The 23624-nt window shown below is 45.1% G+C and overlaps 1 protein-coding gene across 4 annotated transcripts in view; it reads left to right on the forward strand.

Moving 5' to 3' along the window:
* Positions 1–23624, forward strand: part of PALM2AKAP2 (PALM2 and AKAP2 fusion) — a 446433-nt gene that overhangs the window by 118871 nt on the left and 303938 nt on the right. For 2 of the 4 annotated variants that reach the window (XM_045081684.1, XM_013053849.2), the window contains exon 2: positions 1781–1826. In XM_045081684.1, coding sequence (XP_044937619.1) covers positions 1781–1826 — 46 coding nt within the window. Of the gene's footprint in view, positions 1–1780; positions 1827–23624 lie in introns of those variants that run through there. The other 2 variants (XM_013053842.2, XM_013053844.2) reach the window with 1 other exon arrangement.

Here is a 23624-nt window from a genome sequence, read left to right on the forward strand (position 1 = left end):
CCCTGCTTGTGTTCCCTCTCTTGCTGTGTCTTTCTATGTCAAATAAATAAATAAATAAAATCTTAAAAAAAGAAAGAAAGGAAGGAAGGAAGTGATAGATCTTAGCCAGAAAATAGACTTTCTGGATAAATTGGAGTGGGATGTTGACTCGAGCACTGGCTTGGATTTATGACACAAATAACTCCACCTACACCCCTTATGAAAAGGAAGAGAAAACAATCAATCAGTAAAGCTGTTTTGGTGATGACTTCAGTGTTCGGGCAGAGTAGTAATTGCTCATCAAATGACAGGTAAAACCTCTGTGAAAGTTGAAAAAGCAATTTAGTTGAATTGCAAGAATTTGCCCAGGAAAGAGGTGATTTGGGGAAATTCAAAGTGCATACCTTTTAAAAAGCCTTTCAAGTCCTGCATTTATAGAATCATCAAGGGTCTAAAGAGGTAGGATTGTTTTGTTTCATTTCTTTCAGTGTTTATTATTTCATTTTATGGAGGAAAGTTTACTTGTGAGTGTCCTGAAGGTTAAGAGGTATTTTGTTTGTATTTAGCCTTTATTTCCTTTTGGACTTGGTCTTATCCATCTCTCACATTCAGCCCAGGGCTGGTCACAAAAGATGCACTTTAGTACGGTTTAAAGGAATAGTGAAGTATTTCAGTGACCTGATTTTGCTTTTCCTTTCAGAGCCTGTGTAAAGAAGTAAAGACTCTGAGTTTCAGCCCAAAATGTCACAGGATAATGATAGAAACAGCTTGCCCTTTACAAAGCACCTTCATATATTTTATCTCATTAATCACTGACGACATTCCATTTTTCAGATGAGGAGACTGAGGTTCAGAGTGGGTAGGCAAGTTGCTGGCATTTTCACTGATTTGTCAAGCCCCACCTAGCCCAGCAACGGACACTGCAAACTCTCTGTTGTCTCTCTGAGCCACATTTGGCATACAGAGAGGTAGGTGGCCAGTGTTGAGCTATATACCCTGGCCGCGGCCCACGTGACCTCTGAGCACCCTGTCATCTAAGGCATGTGGGCGAGGCAGTCCTACCCTACTGGAAATGTCCCCACGTGGAGCCCAAGCATCTGGCATAAGCTAGAAGGCGGCCAGAACACTCGGCGGCCACAGCCCGCACGTCACAGCACGTGCTTGGGGCCCGCTTTCTGCCAGAGGCCCCTCTGCTGGCTGGCACTGGCGCCACCTTGCCCTGCTCAGACTCCAGAGAGCGCCCGTCCACCCCGGAGCCAGCCCTGCGCCCCAGCCGCTCGCCCTGCGCCCGCGCCCCAGGTGCCCACCGCGCGCGCTCCCGTCGGCGCCTGGGGACCCCAACTCCCCTGCGGCGACAGCCCGGCGTCTCCTGGCCGGCTAGAGCCACTGGAGCGGGGGCGGTGGCTGCAGGTCCCCCACATCCCAGGGGCGGAGCGAGGCGCCGAGACGTCAGGGCGGAGGACCAGCGCGGGGCGGGCGCGCCCTCCCGGCGGCTGCCCGTGGCCCACGTCCCCGACTGGCGCGGCCGGCCGCGGCCGGGAGCTGCAGTTAGCGGCGGCGCTGGGGCGCATCCAGGCGGCTGGGCGGGCGGGGGCCGGAGGCTGAGCCGGGGCGAGCCAGCCGTGCGCACAGCTCTACCCGCCACCCACCCCCCCACCCCAAGCGGACCCCCGGCCGCCCCTCGGCTCTCCCCTGAGCTTCTAGCGCAGCGCCCCGGGGTGCCCATCCATTTCCGTGGGTTGACTACAGCGTGTGTTTTGTTTTTCTTTCTTTTTCCCCCTCCCCGTGTGCCCTTCTCCAGGATGGCAGAGGCGGAGTTGCACAAGGAAAGGCTGCAAGCCATAGCAGTAAGTCCACTTTCATTTTATTTTCTTGCTCTATTGTCTGGGATGGAAGGGGACCCCGAGTGTTTCGGGGCCATCGACATTCCAGCACAGTAGCCGCCGGGCATGTGTTTGGGGGATAAAAGTCTGTCAAAGCTCAACTACGCTGCTTTTTCTTGTAGACGTCTGTGGATAGAAATCCCCAGGGCGCGCTTTGGGCTGGGGATTTGAATGTGGAAGACTGGCTTAGAAATAAGATGCTTGCTACTGGGCTTTGGGAAAAGACCAGACGCATGGGGGTGGGGGTGGGGCGATTCCTGGAATATCAAGTCACCCAGTGATCGGTCCTACTCTGACTGCATACACTGGAGAAGCAAGAAAACGGCGACCAGAACAGTGGCTGCCACCCTTCCTGAGGAAGCTGTTCGGTCTCTTAAGTGGGAAACCAGCAGTCAGCCCCTAGACCAGCCCCGCGTAAAACCTCCTCCCTGAAACCCGGGGTGTTCATTTTCCCTGTTCTCTCTGATATTGACAAGGACATTGGCACTAGCCTCCATCCTGGAGGTGGTCTGGGAACTACTTAGAGCATCTGGGTCCTGGGCATAATATTCCAAGAGAGCATCCTTCTTTTCCCTGGGGTGGACAATCTGAAACCTATTTTCAGCATAGGAAGGAGCAACCAGTTTTGGCCAAGTTTACATGCACTTTTGGAAAAGTGTACCCTTGTGCATCTCGAGTGAAAAAGGAGAACTTTCTGGGACTGTGTGGATTTGAGCAATCTTGCCTCAGTGTTGCCAACGATCCGCAGATGTGGTATTTTTACTGGAGCCACCGCAGCTGGATTATATATCTCCTTCGCAGATGAGGGAATGATTACTGCTGCTGTATGAAATATTAACAATTAAAAGAGGTCTGTTCACATATTGGCCTAAAAGAATCTCCAGACGTTCTTCTACCTAAGTACCTTTTTTTTTTTTGGTCCAAGAGTTCTCTGGAAACACATATAAATCTGTCAGAGAAATTGTGTGTAATGTTTTGGAAACGAAGTATATTAAAGTGTTTTCAAAATCTTTGGACAGATTCTTCATGGGGAAAATGCACGTAGGCCTTTTTTTTTTTCTTTAAAAGAATCGTTTGATATGGTTCCCAGGGCACTGGGACCGTCTTTACCAATGTCTTCACATTTTAAATGTCTTAGAGACTTGACCACTGAAATGGGAGGGACATTTGTCGGCAGTGTTGAAATGCTATGGTTTTTTTGGGGGGGGGGGTTGGTCTATTGGGCAATCTTTGAACTTGGTCCTTCAGAACTAAGGAAGGCTGTTTTGTTGTTGTTTTTGTTGTTGTTGTTTTCTCTTTTCCCTTTCCCTCTGTGCATGTATATTTGGATGGTTAATGAAGTTATTTTACGGTTTCTAAAGCTAGTGGCGAGGCAGTGTGGCCAGTGTGTCCTGTCAAACTTGATAAGAATGGAGATATTCACTTACTCGTGCCATGTAGCTGCTGGGTGTTTTATGTAAACTGAATAATGGGCGGCTTTAACCGCCCCGAAGTGGCCGCTCCAGAGGCGGTTCAGTGGCTCCTAGCCTGTGTGAGGGTTTCCAACAGTTGTCACATTTTCTGCCTTTGCATGAACAGCTTTCCTGGATGCCTGAGAACAGCTGAGCCTTATGAAAGGACTTGCTCTCTGAATGGGGAGTCAGTAGCAGCTAATGCTGGGGCCACCCCTTTCCAAAGGGGCTTGGGTAATCCCGGGAGGAAGCCGGTGGATTTTCAAGAAAGACTGCGCCAGTCTTTTTGGAATTCTCTTGAGTGTATGATACGTTTAAAGACAAATACTTGTGCCTGTTCAGGTGTGGAATTGAGCTCGTCCTGGACCCGGGAAGATGTTGATGATTCTCATGACTGTATCAGTTTCAATTAATACCTGTTGTTATTGGTTTGGATACACTAACTGTGTGTGTGTGACACACAGGGAGAGACTTAAGAAAGGAGAGAGGTCAGCGGGTCTTGATGACCGTATCAGTAAATAGTTCTATGCTATGCTTTGGCCTAGGGCACACTCTCCGAATCTGGCAAATGCTCCCTCTCTCTTCCACCTTCCTAGAGTTCTCAGGGGACCGTCAGGAGGAACGTCCTAAGCCTTCCTCTAGAGCCTAGCACTCCTGCAGTATGTCAGGAAATGAGAAAGAGAACGAGCACAAGTCCTTACCTCTTCACCAACCTGGGCTCCTCCCTAAGCAGCGGAACAGAGAGACGAGGATTCTAGGCTGAGCGGTCCTGGGCAGTCTTTAGTCTGGACTGCTGTTCCTTCGTCTGTGCAGTGAGCTCATGCATTCTACCTCGTGGGCTTCTCGCAAGGTTTAGCTCTGAGACACGTGAAGTACCTGGCATGTGGTTGTCATTAGATGGTTTGGAGGCAGAGCCCTTGAGCTCCTGAATCCCCATTCCCATCTATAGCAACGCTGTGTCCCGTGAGGCATGGAGACAGGACCTCTGGAGCACAGAGCCTGAACAACTTTTTACATTTTCCCTTTTAATTCTGACAAAGGCCAGGGCTGTGTCCAGCATCAGTTCCTCCTGCTGCTTCAGGCACAGGTCTGTCACCTGAGGATTCCTCCATCCATTCGTTCCCTGGGTCCTCACGGCATGCCTCCCCTGGAAAGGCACTATCAACACCAAAACGTCAGTGTCCCCACGTTTCATCCTTCAGAGGAAAGATACTACCTTTTACATACTTACATCCTGAGAGGACAGATGTCCTGTGACCCATTTGCCACATGGTCATCTGGGATTTCTCCCCCACCCCCACTGGAATGAAATACTCAGAAACTGTGGTACTTTAAATGGAATCTTCCAGTTGAACCCAGAGCCTGATCAATGAGAAAAGATGGATTTCTCATCCTACCTCTTGCAAAAGAAGAGCAGGTCCATCTTTGGCAACTTTCTCTGCTCCCTTCCACCTGTGGGACATTCCAAAGTGATAATATCAGGACAGAGCAGAGGGCTTGTATAGCAGAATGAGTGTGAATAATAATTCTGGGGAGTAATGATACAATTGCCATTTATTGAACATCATCTATTCAGCAAGGCACTGTGTGATCGGCTTTTTTTTTTTAACCTTAAGTTTTTAATAATCTAAAGGAGAAACACAAACAATTACTTATGCAAATGAGCCACTCACGTGAGCAGGGAAACCAGCCTCTAGGAGTTGCAGAACATTCCCCGGAGAGGAGGCATTGGAGCAAGTCCTGAAGACTGGGTCAAATCACATATAACATAATAACCTTCCTAATTAGCAGGAGGCATTTATTGGTTTCTTGTTAGTTTATTACTCATCTGGAACACTTAATATGAGAAAGGAAAAGCCAAAAGCATGAAGAGGTTCAGTCAGTAGCTAAAGGCACAAACTCAATAATGAGACTAAAGGGCATTTCAACACACACTATGTCATTTAATACTAACAAACTGATGAGGCAGGAAATGCTGTATTATCCGCATTTTGCAGAGAAAGAGCCCAACATGAACAGAGAGTGTCAAAGCCAGGATTTGAACCAACACTTCAGAGCGCTGGAGCCCCCGTATTGACTCCTGTCCTGAATTGCTACTCCCAAGATGGTGGCAGCTTCTGCTTTTCCTGGGGGCACATTCCAGTGCAGGTGGTTCCAACAGCCCCAGTGGGAGCCAACAAGGGAGAAGCAGACTGATTGAGTAGCACTGGGAAAGGCCAAGACAAACTGGGAGGCTCACATCCTTTTGAGAGTCTTCCAAGCCGGGTTTCAGTGCATGGAAATATCTGATGTACTTTCTAACTGAGTGAGTAACACTCTCTTGGGAGAGAAGCTATGGAGTCTCATTGGAAATCAGCCTCGGGAGAGGATGTTACGTCTGCATCCTTGAGAAAGACAGTCTTCCTTGGGCATGTGGGAAGATAAGTATATGTTGCAGAGGTCAGCATGTGCAGTAGCCCACAGAGCCATGTGGACAAGGTCTCGGCCTCTAACAGGGACCAGCATAAGCATGGTCACAAATATGAAAGGCCAACCCAACCTACACATGCTTTTTAGAGAATTTTTGTCATTTCGTGAGAACCCACTCTGTGGAATAATGAAAACGATCTTTTGCATCTCTATGCTGATTTACAATATACAGACGCCTGCGTAGGTTACCTTAATTCTGAGCTGTGTGCGGCATTATCTTCACTTTACAAGTGAGGATACAGAGCTATCCAAGCTCACCCAGAGAGATGTGGGAGAGTTGTATTAAGCCCAGTCTCTCCTGACTCCCAGTCCTTGTGTTAGCGACACATCTGGTTTGGAAGGCCTACGCCGATGAGCGTGGGAGCTCCACAAGAGTCCTCCTGAGCTAGGGGCAGGAGGAGAGGGATGAGCCTGTGGGTATGTGGGCCTGGAAGTGCCTCCGTGAAGTCTGCCCTTCTGGGGATCTCACTTGGGGCTCCCTGCCACCGTCTTGAAACTCACACACACTTAGTGGGTCTGGGGCTCCCACTTGATCCCATTCTCTGTCCTGAGAAGGCCTGGATGTGGGTGGGTGGCTTAGGTTGGCCCCGCGTGCACTTGCAGAGAAACACATTTGGCATTTCCTTGGCATTTCCTTGGATTCACATCTCAGTACCTCTTCTTTCCTTGAAATGATAAGGCCTAGAATACCACCCGGGTTACGGTGTGGGACCAGGGACCAGGGTGCCAATCAGCCTGCATTTGATCCAGGCCACTTAGGTTGGTCTGCATAGCCTGGGCAGAAGTCCTGGCTGCCATTTACACGTGATCCAGCCCAGTCCAACTTCCCAAGTCAGGGACCCCTCAGAGCATTTAGAGATCCAAACCCCAAACCCTTCAGTAAAAACAACAATAACAACAACAATAAACCAAACCAAAACAAAAACTCCGATTCTTGCAGGGACCATCCCTGTACAGGTCCCTTGTACATGTGCAAGGTCATACACCCACCTCTCTGGCCCCTTATCTGGACCTCTGAGTATTTCAGGCTTTAGTCTCTTGGGACAAAGAGCCGCTGCTCTGGCAAGAGCCCTGAGAAAGAATAGCAGTCATCACTAAAAAGTCCTCATAAAAAAAGCCAAGCAGCGGGGCTTGTGGGTTATGATTTGTCCGTATTTAAGGGAAACCAGGGCTCGGTACTGGTGCTTCTATATTTCTTCTGGGCTGCCCAGCACTTTTGGGACCCCTGCTGTTGGCCGTTTGAACTACCCACATTTCATCACGGATCCCTTTTGGGAATGTTGTTCAACTCGCTTGACGATAATCATTATGTGGTGTGACATCCGTCATCAGGTGGTGTGACATTGATGGAGACAGCAAATGGGCTCTGATGCATGGAGACAGTGGTTCCCTGGGCTGGTAGCGCCTCGCACGGTCTGACTGGTTACAAGCAAGGTTTCTGGTGTCCGAAAGCCTTGGCTCGAGTCCTGGCTTTTCTCTTAGTATCTGTATGACCTCACTGTCCCTCATTTTCCTCATCAGTAAGATGGAGATAATGATAATACCTATCTCATGGAATTGTTGTGTGTGAAGGTTATTTGAGAAATTTCATGGGAGCTCAGAGCAAGGACTCAGAAAGCACTACGCCAAAGTCTTTAGTTACAAGTGAATCATTGAATCATACCTCATGGATCTTTAAACAGAAAATGGACACTAAGAATGGAAGATGAATTCTGTTAACTTCAACATTTTTGTCAAACTGGGAAATTCAAATGAACAGAGTAGGTATTGAGCATTTCCAGTGCAGAAGGATACCACTAATAACAGTGAAAAGGATTGTTTATGGTGGATAGGAGTTGCAGATTTAAAGGCTCCAGGGGCCAACATGTAACATGGAGGCTGGGGGGCAGCAGTGAGGATCTGGAGAGCAGACACCGCTCTTTGGTTAGGATCCAGTGAATTTATACCACGTGAGAATGCAAGTGAGTTCTATGTTGTTACGTCCACTTATCTATCTAGAGAAGTGGGAAATCTGCTTCTTAAAAATGTGGGATCTCCCATTTAAGAAAGAACTAGTTTCAAAACTTTAAAAAAAATTGTGGATACAACAAAATTCCTTTGGGTCAACAGGTCAACCTTTTATGACCTCCAGATGTAGGTAGAGCTTTGAACTTTATGATGTGCTTTTCTTATGCATGGACTTATTTGGGTTTCGTAAGGATACTGTGAATTAGTACGGCCAGCACCCTCTCGGTGTTTCATAATGTTACAAAATCAGGGTGTATTTTCACCAGGGTTTTGTGAGTTTGTTGTCCAAATGTTTGGACTGTTGGAAAAACAGTGCGCATTTGCTGTATCTTTTGACATTAAGTGAGCTTTTGGTAATCACTAACATTTTTGTAACCCAGAATATTCACATCTGGGTGGGTGATTGCTCTCTCAAAATTAACAGAAAAATTTTAGACAATCAGTATCTTGAGATGGGAAATTCCTGTTCTAGAGGAATCTTTAGGAACAAGGTATACATGTCTGAGCCCCTCACATAAATCACCCAGGGTGTTTATATGATATCAATTTATTACCAGCCTCACATAATGAACAACCTAGGGAGACCCAGCAGGGGTTAGGACTTCTAGTAATAGCGGCAACTGCCATTGGGCACAGACAGTTTGCCAGGTAAGGTGTAGAACAGTGATTCTCAAACCTTAGTGTATTAAGATCCCCTGAGAGCTTGCAAGGCAACCCCCTGGCAGCATGTTTGATTCTGTAGGCCCCGGGGTGGGGCCTGAGAACTTGCGTTTCTAACGAGTTCCCAGGAGATGCTGTTCCCAGCTGCAGCTGCTGTTTTGGGGAACACAAGTGGAGCACACCTGCAAAGGGACAGAAGATGAATGGTCAAGAAAGATGGCAGCCTGGGTCTTGATCTGTGCCTCATACCCATTGTGACATGTCCAGGAGTTTGTGTGCTGTGGATATCTTCAAGAGGCAAAGTAGAATAAAAGATCAATTCAGTCATGATCAGCGGGAGCCTGAACAAAGCTCTGTTTGAAAGTGATCCAGCATGTTCCTCTCATGTCAAGTGGCTGATCAAGAAGAGGTCTCTGTTTGGGTAGTTGCTTTAACTGATTTAAATATAGGGAAGTTTCTATCTGTTGGTCACTTGAAGACACTGGTTTGAAAGGTATGCTTGGGATTGGCTGATTAAAACCATGGGCCACCAAATTCCCGGAGGGGGCACCTCAGTGAGACAAGAAGTCATGCAGTGCAGTCGATAGCCAACCTACCGTGGGAAGACACTGAGGGGTACATGGTACCTAGTACAGTGCTCTAGATGGTTCCATAGCAGATCAGGCCATGGAGCCTGGTGGCAGCCCCTCCACCGCCCCCCACGCCTGGTTCCTCATACAGCTGCTTCTCATGTGGGCAACTCCAGTGGGGGCTGCCAGGACAAGCCGCAACTGAGACTCATTTACTCAATGATGGTTAATGATTCTCTTAAGCCAGTCTGCGTGCACACAGGCATAGCTTGTCACTGGGCTTTCAAAGAGGAGTTTATTCTCGCAAAGCTGTCGTGGAGGCTTCTTTCATCCTTCCTTGTAGCGCCCCTCTTCTGAACCAACCCTTCATGTACAGAAGGAGTCAGCCTCACCCAGGCTCTTCTCTGTCCTGAAGCTCCAGTCACAGAGGCCACCCCTGTACAGGACAAGGCCCAAGAGAACATGGATAGGATTGTGGGTGATGGCCGCCCAGCACGGGATCCTTTGCCGAGGAATGTTCGCACATGAGTGCTGTGGGTTTGGGAGAACACTGCACAGCTGAGACCTATTTCTGACAGGAAATGCCAGCAGAAGCAGAGGTTTGTGTGGGGCGGTGTGCGTTGGAGCTACATGGCCCTGGGTTAATTCTTATGTCATTTTTTTTCTCCCTTCGTTTCTCGTTGGATTAAAATCTTCAAAAGATTATTACGAGAGAGACAGATAAAGACAGCCTAGAGTCTATTTACTTAATGCTTGAACATATATTAAAAAATGCTGTGGGGTTAGTCTTTGACCCTAAGATCAGCGGTTCTGTTGCATCACATGAGTTCAGGCAGAAGATGGGAACAGGGAACACAGTACCTTTCCCTTGCATAAGATGGAGTGGAAAGAAAATCCATATGCGTCCCCAAGATAAAAGCTCTAGGTGTAGATGAGAAGTTTGTGGGCCAGACCTCAGGACGCATCCTTCTACCTATCATCCCCTACCGAGCAGCCAAGTTCATTACCCTGAGGGCTCCTAGGCTCTTGACAGTCTGCCCCATCAGATGTCTTCAGAGCATTTGTAAAAGCTGCCCTTACTTTTTTGCTGAATTATACTGGTCTTCTTCCTATTCTAGGTGGGTGGGATTTCCCCCCCTACTTCTAAATTATAACCAGTCATCTGAGTATTCACTTTATTTTTAAATTCAGAGCTGAAACTTAAAACTTTGAGGGTTATAAAAAATGTTATTCTTCAGAGAAAAACACATGCTTGAAAAGTTAACCCCTTTAGTGGTAAGTGAGGGATCTCTCTCTGCGTCTGAGCAAAAATGGTGACAACTTTGAGGCCAGTGACTAGCACACAGGGCTCTAGGATTTGGGCAGCTCTGAGAGTATGCCTGGGCTGTCTGTGATGTGTGAGAGAGGCTGGGATCTAGGAGAGATGCCTCCTGGCTGAGAGGCGTAGAACCTTCTCTATGGGGCTTCTGGTCAGTCTCAAACACTGAGTTTCTATGGCCTGATTTGTCAACATGGGCTGATAATACCTGCCGCCTCTAACGGGGTGGGAAGTGGTGCAGAAGTTTCCTTGTTCCAGTGGGGCCGTGAGGCAGCTAAGGTCTGAAATGCAGAGAAGAGTAGAGCGGTTCCTCAAGAAATTAAAAATAGACCTGCCATGTGGTCCAGCAATCCAACTGGGTGTAGCTCTGGAGGAAATAGACTCTCTACTTTGAGGACATATCTGCAGCATTATTTATTATAGCCAAGACATGGAAAAACCCACGTGTCCATTGTCCCATGAATGGATAAAGAAAATGTGATATGTATTATAATGGCATATTATTCAGCCTTAAAAAAGGAAGTTCTGCCATGTATGACTACACAGATGGACCATAAAGGCATTATGTTACATGAAGTAAACCAGATGCAGAGAAACAAATACTGTGTGATCTCGCTTATACATGAGATCTAAAAAAAAAAAAAAAAGTCAAATTTATAGTAATATACAGTGTAATGGGTTTTACTAAGGCCTGGGAGGTGGGGCCAAGGGAAGATATTAATTGTCGGACTCCGGTAGGTTTTGCAGGCCGACAGGCACGAGGAGAGCGTCCGGGCCAGCCGGTAGCTCCCCTTGGGGCTGAGCGGGATGGCGAGTGTGGCGAGTCCAGGTGCATTAACGAACGACACCAGGCTCGGGGGATCTGTCGAAGCAGGATCTCACTTTATTGAGCGGGGTTGCAGCTTATATTGGGTAGGGGATGGGAAATGAGGTCAGCGGGGAGAGAGCCTATGGGGTTTGGTTACGTAGTCAGTAACTGGGTAGGGTGTGTTGGGCGAGAGGAGGAAATATCAGAGATATGCGGAGCCGGAACCGCCACGTTGGCGCCAATACTGCCATGGGGGCGCCTTTTCTAGCCCGAAGAGAAGGCAGGCCAGCGCCATCTTTGCTGTGCCCAACAATTAATCAAGCCTACAACTTTAATTAGAAGATGAGTAAGTTCAGAACACCTAATGTATAACATGATGACTAAGGTTAATAATAATGTGTTATATACTGGAAACTTGCTAAGAGAGTAGGTCTCCTGTGTTATCATCACACACAGACAGACACAGACACACACATGCACACAAATCGCAACTATTTGAGGTGATGGATATATTACGTTGTTTGTGATGATCATTTTGTAGTGTATATCGAAACATCAAAACATCATGTATACTGTAGATATGTACAATTCTTACTTGTCAATCACACTTCAATAAAGCTGGGGGGAAAAGAAAGATCATTTTTTAAAAAATCTGAAAAGCTTGAAGCTATTGCGAGTGACCCTAACCCGAGGGCCCCATTTTTCTTTACCAGGTGCTTTGCAGCCAGCCTTGTTCATGAATAGCAGAGTCTGAACGTCTGTGTCCAACACACGGTGCTGTTCATTAAATAGAACTCACAACTGAAGCGGAAGGATATTTAACAATTGGCGGGTTAAGTCCCGGTGGGGATGCGTCGAAAGCCAGGGCAGAGCCTGGAGGCTAGGATGTATGCTTTACTGCCACCAACTACTAGAAGTAAGACTCTAGTAGCCTGATCACCCTCATCCTTATTCACGCTGGAGGGAGAATGGGAGATACCTGGGCAGTATTGGAGCTGAGAAGGGAGAAGGAAGAGGAAGTATTCATTCTGACAATACAGAGAAGAGGAGGTGACGGGGAAAGTAATTTCGAAGGCTCGGCGACCCCCTCCCCTCCACCTTCCACCATCATCTGTGTCTGGACATGTCAGCTGCTACGACCTCTAGATGATTCCAGCTGTCTGTCTTCCCTAAACCTGGGTCCACAGAGAAAAGCTGGAAGTTAGACTGGCTTAGCATTGGAAGGGCAGGCGTGGAACATCTCCCCTGTAGGGAGACAGGGAACCCCAGAGCTCTAAAAGCAAGTAAGATGTGGCAACTGCATCCTGTTGCATTTTTTAGGGGAAGGGAAGAGGGGTCTCCCAGCTTCTGAGAGCTTTTCATGGGCCCGACACCCGGCCGAATGCCTGGTGTTAAAAACCCAGATGTGTACGGATGCCAGGTTGAAAATGTGAAGATGTCCAGTTCTTGGGGTTGTGGTGACCCAGACAGAGTGGGTGCTTTTCAGGGATAGGCGGCACGCAGCCCTAGCTGATTGGTACTTTGTGGGAACACGTGCCCAGGATCTTCCGCTTTTTCAAGAGAAAACCTGGAGATCCAGCTTTTGAAGGAAGTCTGTTGATGTTTAAATGTTCACAGCGATTTAAACACTGTGTGGGCCAAACCTAACATAATGAGATTTTAACGCAGTGTGGGCTGGATCCATTTCCCATCCCAGTGCCCCCCTGCCAGCCCCCATCCTGGGCCACCAGCTTGCCACTTCTGCTTTTCACAGCGTATTTTATGTAATTGTCAGGCGTATGAGAAGGTGCTGGGGTGGTAGTGTTAACAGTGGGAAGCTGAGTGAGATGTAGATAGGCTTAGGCATGTTGGGCAGATTTGTAGGTGGGCCTGTCAGAAACCCTTTGTGGGCCTTTGGGGATGGGGACCTTGTAGGAGAACCATAGTCTTGGGTTAGAGTCAGGACAGCTACTTAAATCAGCTCCTTATGCAGCTTGCTTGAGGAACTGGTGAATTCTCCATAGACGTAACAACTGAAAGCCCTCTTTAAAAGACAATTAACAGAGCACATGTCACCGTTCTGAAGTATACATTTTTGAGGAGCACGCAGCAGAGGGAGAGAGGAGAGGGAATCTTAAGCAGGCTCATGCCCGGCGCAGAGCCTGATCTCATGACCCTGAGACCTTGACCTGAGCAGAAATCAAGAGTCAGATCCTTAACTGACTGAGCCACCCAGGTAACCCTACTTCTCAGAATTTTAACACATGTGTAGATTTGTGTAACCACCGACAGAGTTGGTAGTGTTCAGTTCTGACAGCCTCCAGTACTCCCCCAAGAAGCACTGGTTTTAAATTTCTTCAGACACTGGCATGTTAAGTCGTTCTGCTTGCCCTTCCCTTTGCATCCTAACTTTAACCAGAACAGGAGACTGGGGTTCCCAGTCTCTGGTGGGTAGCTCTTTCCTAATAAGCACCGCTCCTAGACCTTTAACAAATTCTAATTTTCCGCTAGTAATTACCTTCTGCTCTAGGCTGGCCCCCCTTTTTCCCTATCCTCTACCAGGGTCATCACATTTAGCAACTAAAAATATAGGGTGCCCAGTTATGGCCTGGGGCACACTTTTATACTAAAAGATTGCTTGTTGACCTGACATTCAGGTTTAACTGGACATCCTATATTTTATGTGATGAGCCCATCCCCTTCAAGTACACACCGCATCCGCCACCGATTTCAGAACCTGCTTCTCCTGGGGTTGTGTTTCACTCTTCCACGGTGACTCTGAAGATACCCCTTGGTTTTAAATAGTAACATGTTTTTGTAGGGAGAGAGGGCACGTATTGGAAGGATGAGAGGACCTCATCGATACATTAACGTGTTTCCAAGAAATCCACCTGACCTGTCTTTTCTGGAGACTAAGAAATGGTCTAATGTGTGTCGGGAGGAGAATTACTGAATTTCAGAAGTTGGTGCATTTCCCAGCCCCTCCTGCCCCTCCCTCAGCCCAACCTCTGAATAATATCCAACTGCACAGTCTAAATAAGGAGATCGCTCACACTGAATGGGTTTAAAAATACCACTGGAATGCGAGCCTTCAGCAAGCCATAGATCTCCTACTGTATTGAGTAAGATGGGGCCTGGTGGTGTGTTGCGAATGAGTCTCTCGGTGGCCCCAACTAGATGATTCCCAGCCTGGGTATTTGGGTTGCGAGTGCTGTGATAGTTGATTTATTTGTCTCGTTTTTTTGTTTTGTTTTTTTTTTTTTTCATTTATCAATTTTAACTAGTGTGATTTCAGAATCCCAGTGAGACAAGAAGGAAAATCAATTTAATTTTTTTTTTAAAGATTTTATTTATTTATTTGACAGAGATCACAAGTAGGCAGAGAGGCAGGCAGAGAGAGAGGGAAGAGGAAGCAGGCTCCCTGCTGAGCAGAGAGCCTGATGGGAGGCTCAATATCAGGACCCTGGGATCATGACCTGAGCTGGCTTTAACCCACTGAACCACCCAGGCACCCCGGAAAATCAGTTTTATATGACAGCTACAGAATTAAGAAAAATGGAAATTCCAATAATCTATCTAGGCCAAGGGTCAGCAAACAGTAGCCCACAGGTCAAATCGGGCCTGCAGCCTGTGTGGATAGGACCTGTGATCTGTATGTGGCTCTTACAGTTATAAAAGAAAGGAAAACAGTCTTTTAAGGACTATTTCATGACACATGAAAATTATGTCAAGTTCAGATTTCAATGTGCACAAATAAAGTTTTATTAGAACATGGCCATCCCCATTCATTTATATGTTGTCTACGGCTAACTTCGTGCTAGGACAGCACATTTGGGTAGTTCGAACAGAGACCGTGTGGCCTGCAAAGCCTGAAATACTTATTTTATGACCGCTTCTAGAAAAATTTCTGTCGCCTGCTCCAGATGGCGTATCTTCTATGGTTGTGTCTGCCGTTAAGACTCTAGGTGTCTTTTACCTTAAAGGAGTAACTGTTTTCTTCTTGGCCCACTTGGCCATCCAGAACAATAGCGCGTGTCAGACAGGCTTGTACTGTTTCCTGAGCTACCGTGATGACAGGCTTATACTCCCTGAAGAGCTCACATGTGAGTTTTGCGACTGCAGAATTTTCTTGTTATATCCTTGCTATCCAAGCCACCAACTGCATGTTGTTTCCTTTTGACCGGAAAACCTGATCTCTTAGAAGTAATGGTTTGGCCCCTTTAAAAATAAATCATTACATTTAAAACCATTTTTTTCCCCCGGTGACAGGGACTGAGAGGGTAGAGGAAAACCATTGGTGATTCTCCAGGTCATTTTTCTTTCTCCTCAGAAATTTCCAGAACCCTCCTTCTGCTCTCTCTGAGGATTTTGAGGGTGAAGTGTTAGACTGAGAGTCAGAGGACACACCTACCACTTTCCCAGAGTCCAAGCAGGAAGCCAGTGAACAGTGGCTTCTGACCAGCTGCCCTGTCATTTGTTAGCACATCATGGAGGGTTCATTACCTTCTGGAAGCCAGAGTGTCACAGTCTTCAGTGCACATGAAGTGACCGTCAGCTCAAGCTGATGGTGGCCTGTGGTGGCGGAGTCCATGCTGGCCTCTCTGAATCGACAAGTGTTTCCTTTCTGCTCTCTTGGCTTTCTTGTTTAGAAGGGCCAGGTGCCACCATGAAAGCTCCTCAGTGCACTCCAGCCCTGCACTCTTCTGTGTCCTGTGACAGCCGGTGGGGGCATGCATTCTGCATGTCGGATGCTCTGGATCACCTGACTCTGGTGACCAGGGGGGCTTATGTTCCTAGTTCCTCAGAACTCTAACACTTAGACAGTTCTCAACAGGCCAACATTCCCAGGGCACTACGCAGACAGCAGATTGAAACACAACCCCAGTCTTGTGAAAAGTGCTCATTACTTGTCTGGAGCTTCAGCTTGAGGGGCAGACCACGGGTTTGCCACACATAGAGAAGCTACAGAAGGACTCTCTGAGAGCATAGGCTGGGGGACACCATCTTTGTGCTCTCCCTTGGCCTCACTGCAGGTCACTGGTACTTGTCAGAAAGGAGCTTATACACTCATCTGAAGCTCTGATTTTTGCAACTGTCACCCAGGGGACACCTCCAGATCACCTGGTCTGGAGGCCAGCAGGGTTTACAGTTGGGGTTCCATGGGGATGTATGTATTTGCATGTTTTATTTTTTTCTATTTGTATTTTTAAAGATTTTTTTATTTGGGTATTAGGGAGAGAGAGGGATAGAGGGAAAGGGAGAAACTGACTCTCCACTGAGCAGGGCACCGGATGCAACGCAGGGCTTGATCCCAGGGACCCAGGATCGTGACCTGAGACTAAGGCAGATGTGTAACCCACTGAGCCAGCCATGCACCCCTATTTGCATACTTTAAAAGCTGCTGCCTGAGGATCTGGTCTCCAATCAGCCTGAAACCAGGTGCTGATTGAGATCCCTCCCTTTGGAACACTGACAGGTCTTGATAGACCATTAACAACTGGGACCTATCAAGAATAAATCAGGCCTCTTAGACAGTCACAGTTCAACAATTTATTACAAGGATCATACATCAAGTGGGATTTATTCCAGGGATACTAGGATGGTTCAACATCCATAAATCAATTAACGTGATATACCACATTAATAAAGTGGATGATAAAAATGATAAGACCATCTCACTAGATGTTAAACATGCGACAAAATTCAACATCCATTTATGATAAAAATTCTCAACAAAATGGGTGTAGAGGGAATGTAGCTCAACTTAATAAAAGGCCATATCCGACAAGCCCACAGCTAATGTCATACTCAACAATGCAAAGCTGAAAACGTTTCCTCTAAAGTCAGGAACAAGACTAGGATGCCCACTCTTGTGGTTTTTATTCAACATAGTATTAGAAGTTTTACCCAGAGCAGTTAGGCAGGAAAAAGAATTAAAAGACATCCAAATTGGAAAGGAAGAAGTAAAACTGTCATTATTTGTGGATGACATGGTTTTATATATAGAAAACCTCAAGACTTCACTAAAAAATTGTTAGAACTAATAAAAGAATTCAGTAATGTTACAGGGTACAAAATCAATGTAGAAAAATCTGTTGGATTTTTATACACTAGCAATGAACTGTCAGAGAAATTTAGAAAAAAATACCATTTGCAATCACATCAAAAAGAATAAAATACTAGGAAAAAAATTTAACAAAGGAAATGGAAGACCTTTATGCCAAAAACTATAAAACATTGATAAAAGAAATTGAAGAGACACAAATAAATAGAAAGAAATTTCATGTCAATGGATTGGAAGAATTAATATTGTTAAAATGTTCATATTACCCAAAGCAATCTGTTGATCTAGTGTAATCCCTATAAAAATCCTAATGGCATTTTTTTTTTTTTTACAGAACTAGAACAAACAATCCTAAAATTTGTATAGAACCACTAAAGATCCAGAATAGCCAAAGAAATCTTAAGAAAGAGGTACAAGGCTGAAGGCATCATATACCTTCATTTCAAATTATATTACAGTATGGTGTTGGCATAAGAACAGAGGTGTAGAAACACAATAGATACGTGGAACACAATAGAGAGCCAAGAAATAAATCCATGTATATATGGTCAATTATGACAAAGGAGGCAAAAATACACAATGGTCAAAGGACAGTCTCCTTTTTTTTCTTGAAGAATAAAATTGATAGGTTATATTTACTGTAATATACAGACCCCCTGCCTTCAACAACAAGCAAATGCACATTATTTTCAAAAATATGTAGAGTGTAGCGACAAAAATTGAACATGTATCATATAGTAAAGATACCTCAACTAATTTGAATCCATTGGTATTATCAAGACCAGTGAAAATGATAGAATTTAATTATTTTTTTAAAGTAAGACTATTTCCTTATTTTTATTTTAAGTAATACTTGAGAGATTCTGGGAAACAAACTGAGGGTTAGAGAAGGGAGGGGGTTGGGGGATGGGTAGCCAAGTGATGGGCATTAAGGAGGGCGCATTTTGGATGAACACTGGGTGTTATATGAACTAATGAATAGGTGACTACTATGTCAAAAACTAATGAGGTACTCTAAGCTGGCTAACTGAACATAATTAAAAAAGGGTAATACATGAATACAGCCTCACTTTAAGACACGAAGTCATTCAAACAACAGAAAAACAACCTCACTTCTTTTTCCCCACTAGACAATGCTATTTTTAAAAAAATTACTATTATTTTTAATTTAAATTTTAGGTAGTTAGCATACAGTAGCAATATTGGTTTCTGGAGTAGAATTCAGTGATTCATCACTTACATATGATACCCAGTGCTCATCATAATAAGTGCCCTTCTTCACACCCATCGCCCATCTAGCCCATCCCCTACCACCTCCCTACAGCCACCCTCAGTTTGTTCTCTATTGTTATGAGTCCCTGATAGCTCATTTCCCTCTTTCCCTTTTTTTTCTGTCCCTTCCCCTATCACCCTCTCTTGTATCTCTTAAATTCCACATCTGAGTGAGATCATAAGATAATTGTCTTTCTCTGACTGACTTGTTTCACTTAGCATAATACCCTTTAGTTCCATCCATGTTGTTGCAAATGGCAAGATTTCATCCCTTTTGATGGCTGCATAATATTCCATTTATCTATAAATGCATACATACATACATACATACATACATACATACATACCACATCATCTTTATCACTTATCTGGGAATAGACATCATTTTGGGCTTTCTCTATAGTTTGGCTATTGTTGATAGTGCTGCTATAAATATTGGGGTACATGTAACCCTTCAAATTTGTATTTTTGTATCCTTTAGGTAAATATCTAGTAGTGCAATTGCTGGATCATTCCAGTTTCAGCTTTTCTGAGGAACCTCCATACTGTTTCCCAGAGTGGCTACACCAGGGTGGATTCCCACCAATATTTTAAGAGGGTTCCAACCCTTTCTCCACATCCTCTCCAACACCTGTTGTTTCTTGTGGTGGTAATTTCAGCCATCCTGACACCTCACACCTGTGAGATGGTATTTCATTGTGGTTTTGATTTGTATTTCCCTGATGATGAGTGATGTTGAACATCTTTTCATGTGTCTGCCATCTGGATGTCTTTTTCTGAAATAGAGGACAGCCTCCTTAATACATGATGTTGGGAGAACTGGACAGCTACTTGCAAAAGAATGAAAATGGGTCACTATCTTATACCATACACAAAATTACCTCAAAATCAGATCTGAAACCACAAAAGTTATAGAAGAAAACACAAGCAGTAAGCTCCTCGATATTGGTCTTGGTGATGATTTTTTGGATCTGATTTCAAAAGGAAAGGGAACAAAAGTAAAATCAATTTTTTTGTTGTTGAGTTAGACTACATCAAACTAAAAGCCTTTTGCACTGTAAAGAAACCATCAGTAACATGAAAAGACAACCTACTAATTGAGAGAAAATATCAGCAAAACTTATATCCAATAAAAGTTACTATCCAAAATATATAAAGAATTCATATAACAACAGCAAAATCCCTGCAGACAATCTGATTAAAAATGGGCAGAATATCTCAGTAGACACAGAGAAGACATAGAGACAGCTAATAGGCACATGCAATGAAACTAACATCAACATCACTAATCATCAGTAAATGCTAGTCAAAACCACAATGATATATCACCCCGTACCTCTTATAATGGCTGTTATCAAAAAGCAAGAAATAACAAATGTGGGTGAAGATGTGGAGAAAAGAACTTTCAAGCACTGTTGGTAGGAATGTGAATTTGTGCAGGCACGGTGGAAAACAATATGGAGGTTCCTCAAAAAATTAAAAATAGAACCCCACCATATGATCCAACAATCCTACTTCTGGCCTTTTATCTGAAACACTAATTCAAAAAGAGATGTGCACCTCCATGATCACTGCAGCACTATTTACAATAGCCAAGATATGGAAACCACCCAATAATAGATAAATGATCTGTACACAATGGAATACTGCTCAGCCGTAAAAAGAATGAGATCTTGCCGTTTGTGACATGGGTAGACCTTGAGGCTATAATGCTAAGTCAAATAAGACAGAGAAAGACAAATACCAGAAAATGTTACTTGTATGTAGAATCTGGAAAACAAAACAAATGAACAAATGGAACATAACTTAGAATGTTGGTTGCTAAATGGCTATCAGATACATGAAAAAATGTTTCTCATCACTAGCCATCAGGGAGATTCAAATTAAAACCACCTTGAGATACCAACTTACACCAGTTAGAATGGCCAAAATTAGCAAGACAGGAAATAACGTGTGTTGGAGAGGATGTGGAGAAAGGGGAACCCTCTTACACTGTTGGTGGGAATGCAAGTTGGTGCAGCCACTTTGGAGATTCCTTAAGAAATTAAAAATAGAGCTTCCCTATGACCTCGCAATTGCACTGCAGGGTATTTACCACATAGATACAGATGTAGTAAAAAGAAGGGCCATCTGTACCCCAATGTTTATAGCAGCAATGGCCATGGTCTCCAAACTGTGGAAAGAACCAAGATGTCCTTCAACGGACGAATGGATAAGGAAGATGTCCATATACACTATGGAGTATTATGCCTCCATCAGAAAGGATGAATACCCAACTTTTGTAGCAACATGGACAGGACTGGAAGAGATTATGTTGAATGGAATAAGTCAAGCAGAGAGAGTCAATTATCATATGGTTTCACTTATTTGCAGAGCACAAATAACACGGAGGACATAGGGAGATGGAGAGGAGAAGGGAGTTGAGGGAAATTGGAAGGGGAGGTGAACCATGAGAGACTATGGACTCTGAAAAACAACCTGAGGGTTTTGAAGGGGCAGGGGGTGGGAGGTTGGGGGAGCCACGTGGTGGGTATTAAGGAGGGCATGTATTGCATGGAGCACTGGGTGTGGTGCAAAAAATAATGAATTCTGTTATGTTGAAAAGAAATTAAAAAAAAAAAAAGAATGGTGGTTGCTGGAGGAAGGTGGTTGGGGACTGGGTGAAAAGAGTGAGGGGAGCCAAGAGATACAAACTTTAGTTGTGAAAGAAGTCATGTGATGAGCAGCATGATAATTACAGTCAGTGATACTGTGGTGCATGTTTGAACGTTGCCAAGAGAGTAAATCTTCAAAGTTCTCGACATAAGAAAAAAAAAATATTTTTTGTAACTTTGTGTGGTGATGGATGGTAACTAGACTTATCATGGCGGTTGTTTCACAGTGTCCACAATTATTGAATCATTACATTGTGCCCCTGAAATGAATATAAACTTGTATGTCAGTGATACCTTAATTAAAGACGAAAGAGCCAGGCACAACTTTGAGTCTTGTCTGCCTGGAAATTTCCAAAGGGTCTTTGGTGCCTTAGTAAATATTTTCAGATTGCCCAAGGTTCTGTGAGATAGCAGAGCCATAATTGTGAAATCAGGTTTAAAGACAACAGTTAGTGTTGTGCTTGGGCTGCTCTTGTGACCGTGTCATAGAGAGCCACAGTGCGAGTACTCAAGGGTGCTCTCCCTGCAGATGGATGGATTTAGGGCTTGTGGTGATACAGACTCCTGACCCTGAAACTCTCTGGGCAACCTCTGGAGAAGCTGCTCAGAGAGTAGGACGCCAGACATAAACAGCGTAGCGTTTCTCAACTGTGACACTATTGACCTGACACTTTGGACTGAATAACTCTTGGCAGTATGGGGGTGTCCCATGTATTGTAAGATGTTTAGCAGTATCCCTGGTCTCTATCTGGTAGATGCCAGTAGCACACCCCCTCCCCCCTGCCACCCCCCAGTTCCTCATCATGACAATCAAATATGTCTCCAGACATTGCCTGGGAGACAACATAAACTCTCTGAGAGCCACTGATCCAGTATACCATAATGGTTAGCCATCTATAGTACTATCTTGGAATGACCTCCAAGGCCGCACTGGGGTTTTAGAGAAAGAACACCATGATAGAGTTTGCCTTTTATGTGCGAGAGCTGAGGGATACATGGGTAAGGAGCCTTGTTACTTCACGTCTGTGCAGAGGTTCATTAATCAGGCCTTTTTTTTTTTTTTTTTAAAGAATTTTATTTATTTATTTGAAAGAGAGAGAATGAGAGAGATAGCATGAAATGGGGGGAAGTCAGGGGGAGAAGTGGACTCCCTCTGTGTAGGGAGCCCGATATGGGACTCGATCCCAAGACTCCAGGATCATGACCCAAGCTGATGGCAGTCGCTTAACCAACTGAGCCACCCAGGTGCCCCTAATCAGGCCTTAATCTGGGGTTGGAACTGTTCCCAGAGCACCATTCATTCACGCATGGTTCCTGCGCCATGTGTATTTGTGCCAAAAAGATGTCTTAAGAGGCGTCTTGTCTAAGTCCTGCAGAATGGAGGTGCTGGAGTTGGTCTGATGACATAAAGTGGCGGGAAGCAAAACAGGGGCAAAGTGTATAAATGCCCGTCTCTTTGCCCCACACGATCATAAACTTCTGGAGGACAGGAGCTGTGCTCTTGTCATTCTCAGTGTGCTGCCTCCTGTGGCATTGGGTCAAAACCTGCTTAGTGACTGGAAGCTGGGCTCCTAACTGCTTTTATATCTTGTGCCCCTTTGTGGTCTTGTGGACCCAGTTCAGAATAAAGCCGAAATGTACAAAATAAAAGACACAGGGTTAAAAAGATGATCTGAAATACAGTGGAAAAACAAGAAAACAATAGTAGGACACAAATGTGCTACTTTATTATTCTATTATAGCAAATCCAATGACAGTTCTGATATGCAATCCAACCTCAAATTACTGAGGGGCAGAGGTGTTATTTTGAGTTATCTCAAACAGCTATAATGTGAGATGAGTGTAACTGTGAGTTCTACTGAAGACAAAGTCATGGGTGCTAAAGACTTTCCTGAGGCTTGTGCTCATGTTCAAAACTAAAGATGGTGCTAAATTTCAGTTAGAGGTTAGTGAGAATAACCTTTAGCTGGAAGCCCTGGTTTCTGACTTATCCCTAGATTCCCTAAATTCTTTCCTAACCAAGCCCCTGCTTTGAAGGCTCCCTCCATTCTCTTGCCTGGCCCTTTCATGGCCACCTTCCTAGATGCTCTTCCCTTGCAAATTTCTCGAGGTTCCATCTTCTACACTCATTTCCACCTAACATCTCCTAGCTGGGTCGTTCTTTGGTTCCTAACTTTCTCACTGAGGTTAGCCAGGGAAGGGAAACTTTCAGCCTAGCTCATGGTTCCCCTGAGCTCCAGGAGAGAAAAAAATGGGCACATCATAGATGCCCAATGAATGCTTGTTGAGTTGAAAAGTTTGCTTTGCCAGCTTCACCCTTTTTATCTGGTGCTGCTGTTGGGTGTTGAGTTGGTGCTTGGACTGAGGTCATTCCACCCTTGATGCCTCCCCTCTGGGTGGAGAGCATCTAGTATTTCCAGTTAGAGCATCAACCTTCAGTCCCGTTTGCCTGGTTCCTGGAGGTCTACAGAGTAAGGCTGTGAAATTTTGTCCCCTCATGAAGAGAGAGGG

This window comes from Mustela putorius, unplaced genomic scaffold, assembly GCF_011764305.1.
Source record: "Mustela putorius furo isolate JIRA1106 unplaced genomic scaffold, ASM1176430v1.1 tig00000580_pilon_pilon_pilon, whole genome shotgun sequence".
Taxonomy (NCBI): Eukaryota; Metazoa; Chordata; class Mammalia; order Carnivora; family Mustelidae; genus Mustela; species Mustela putorius.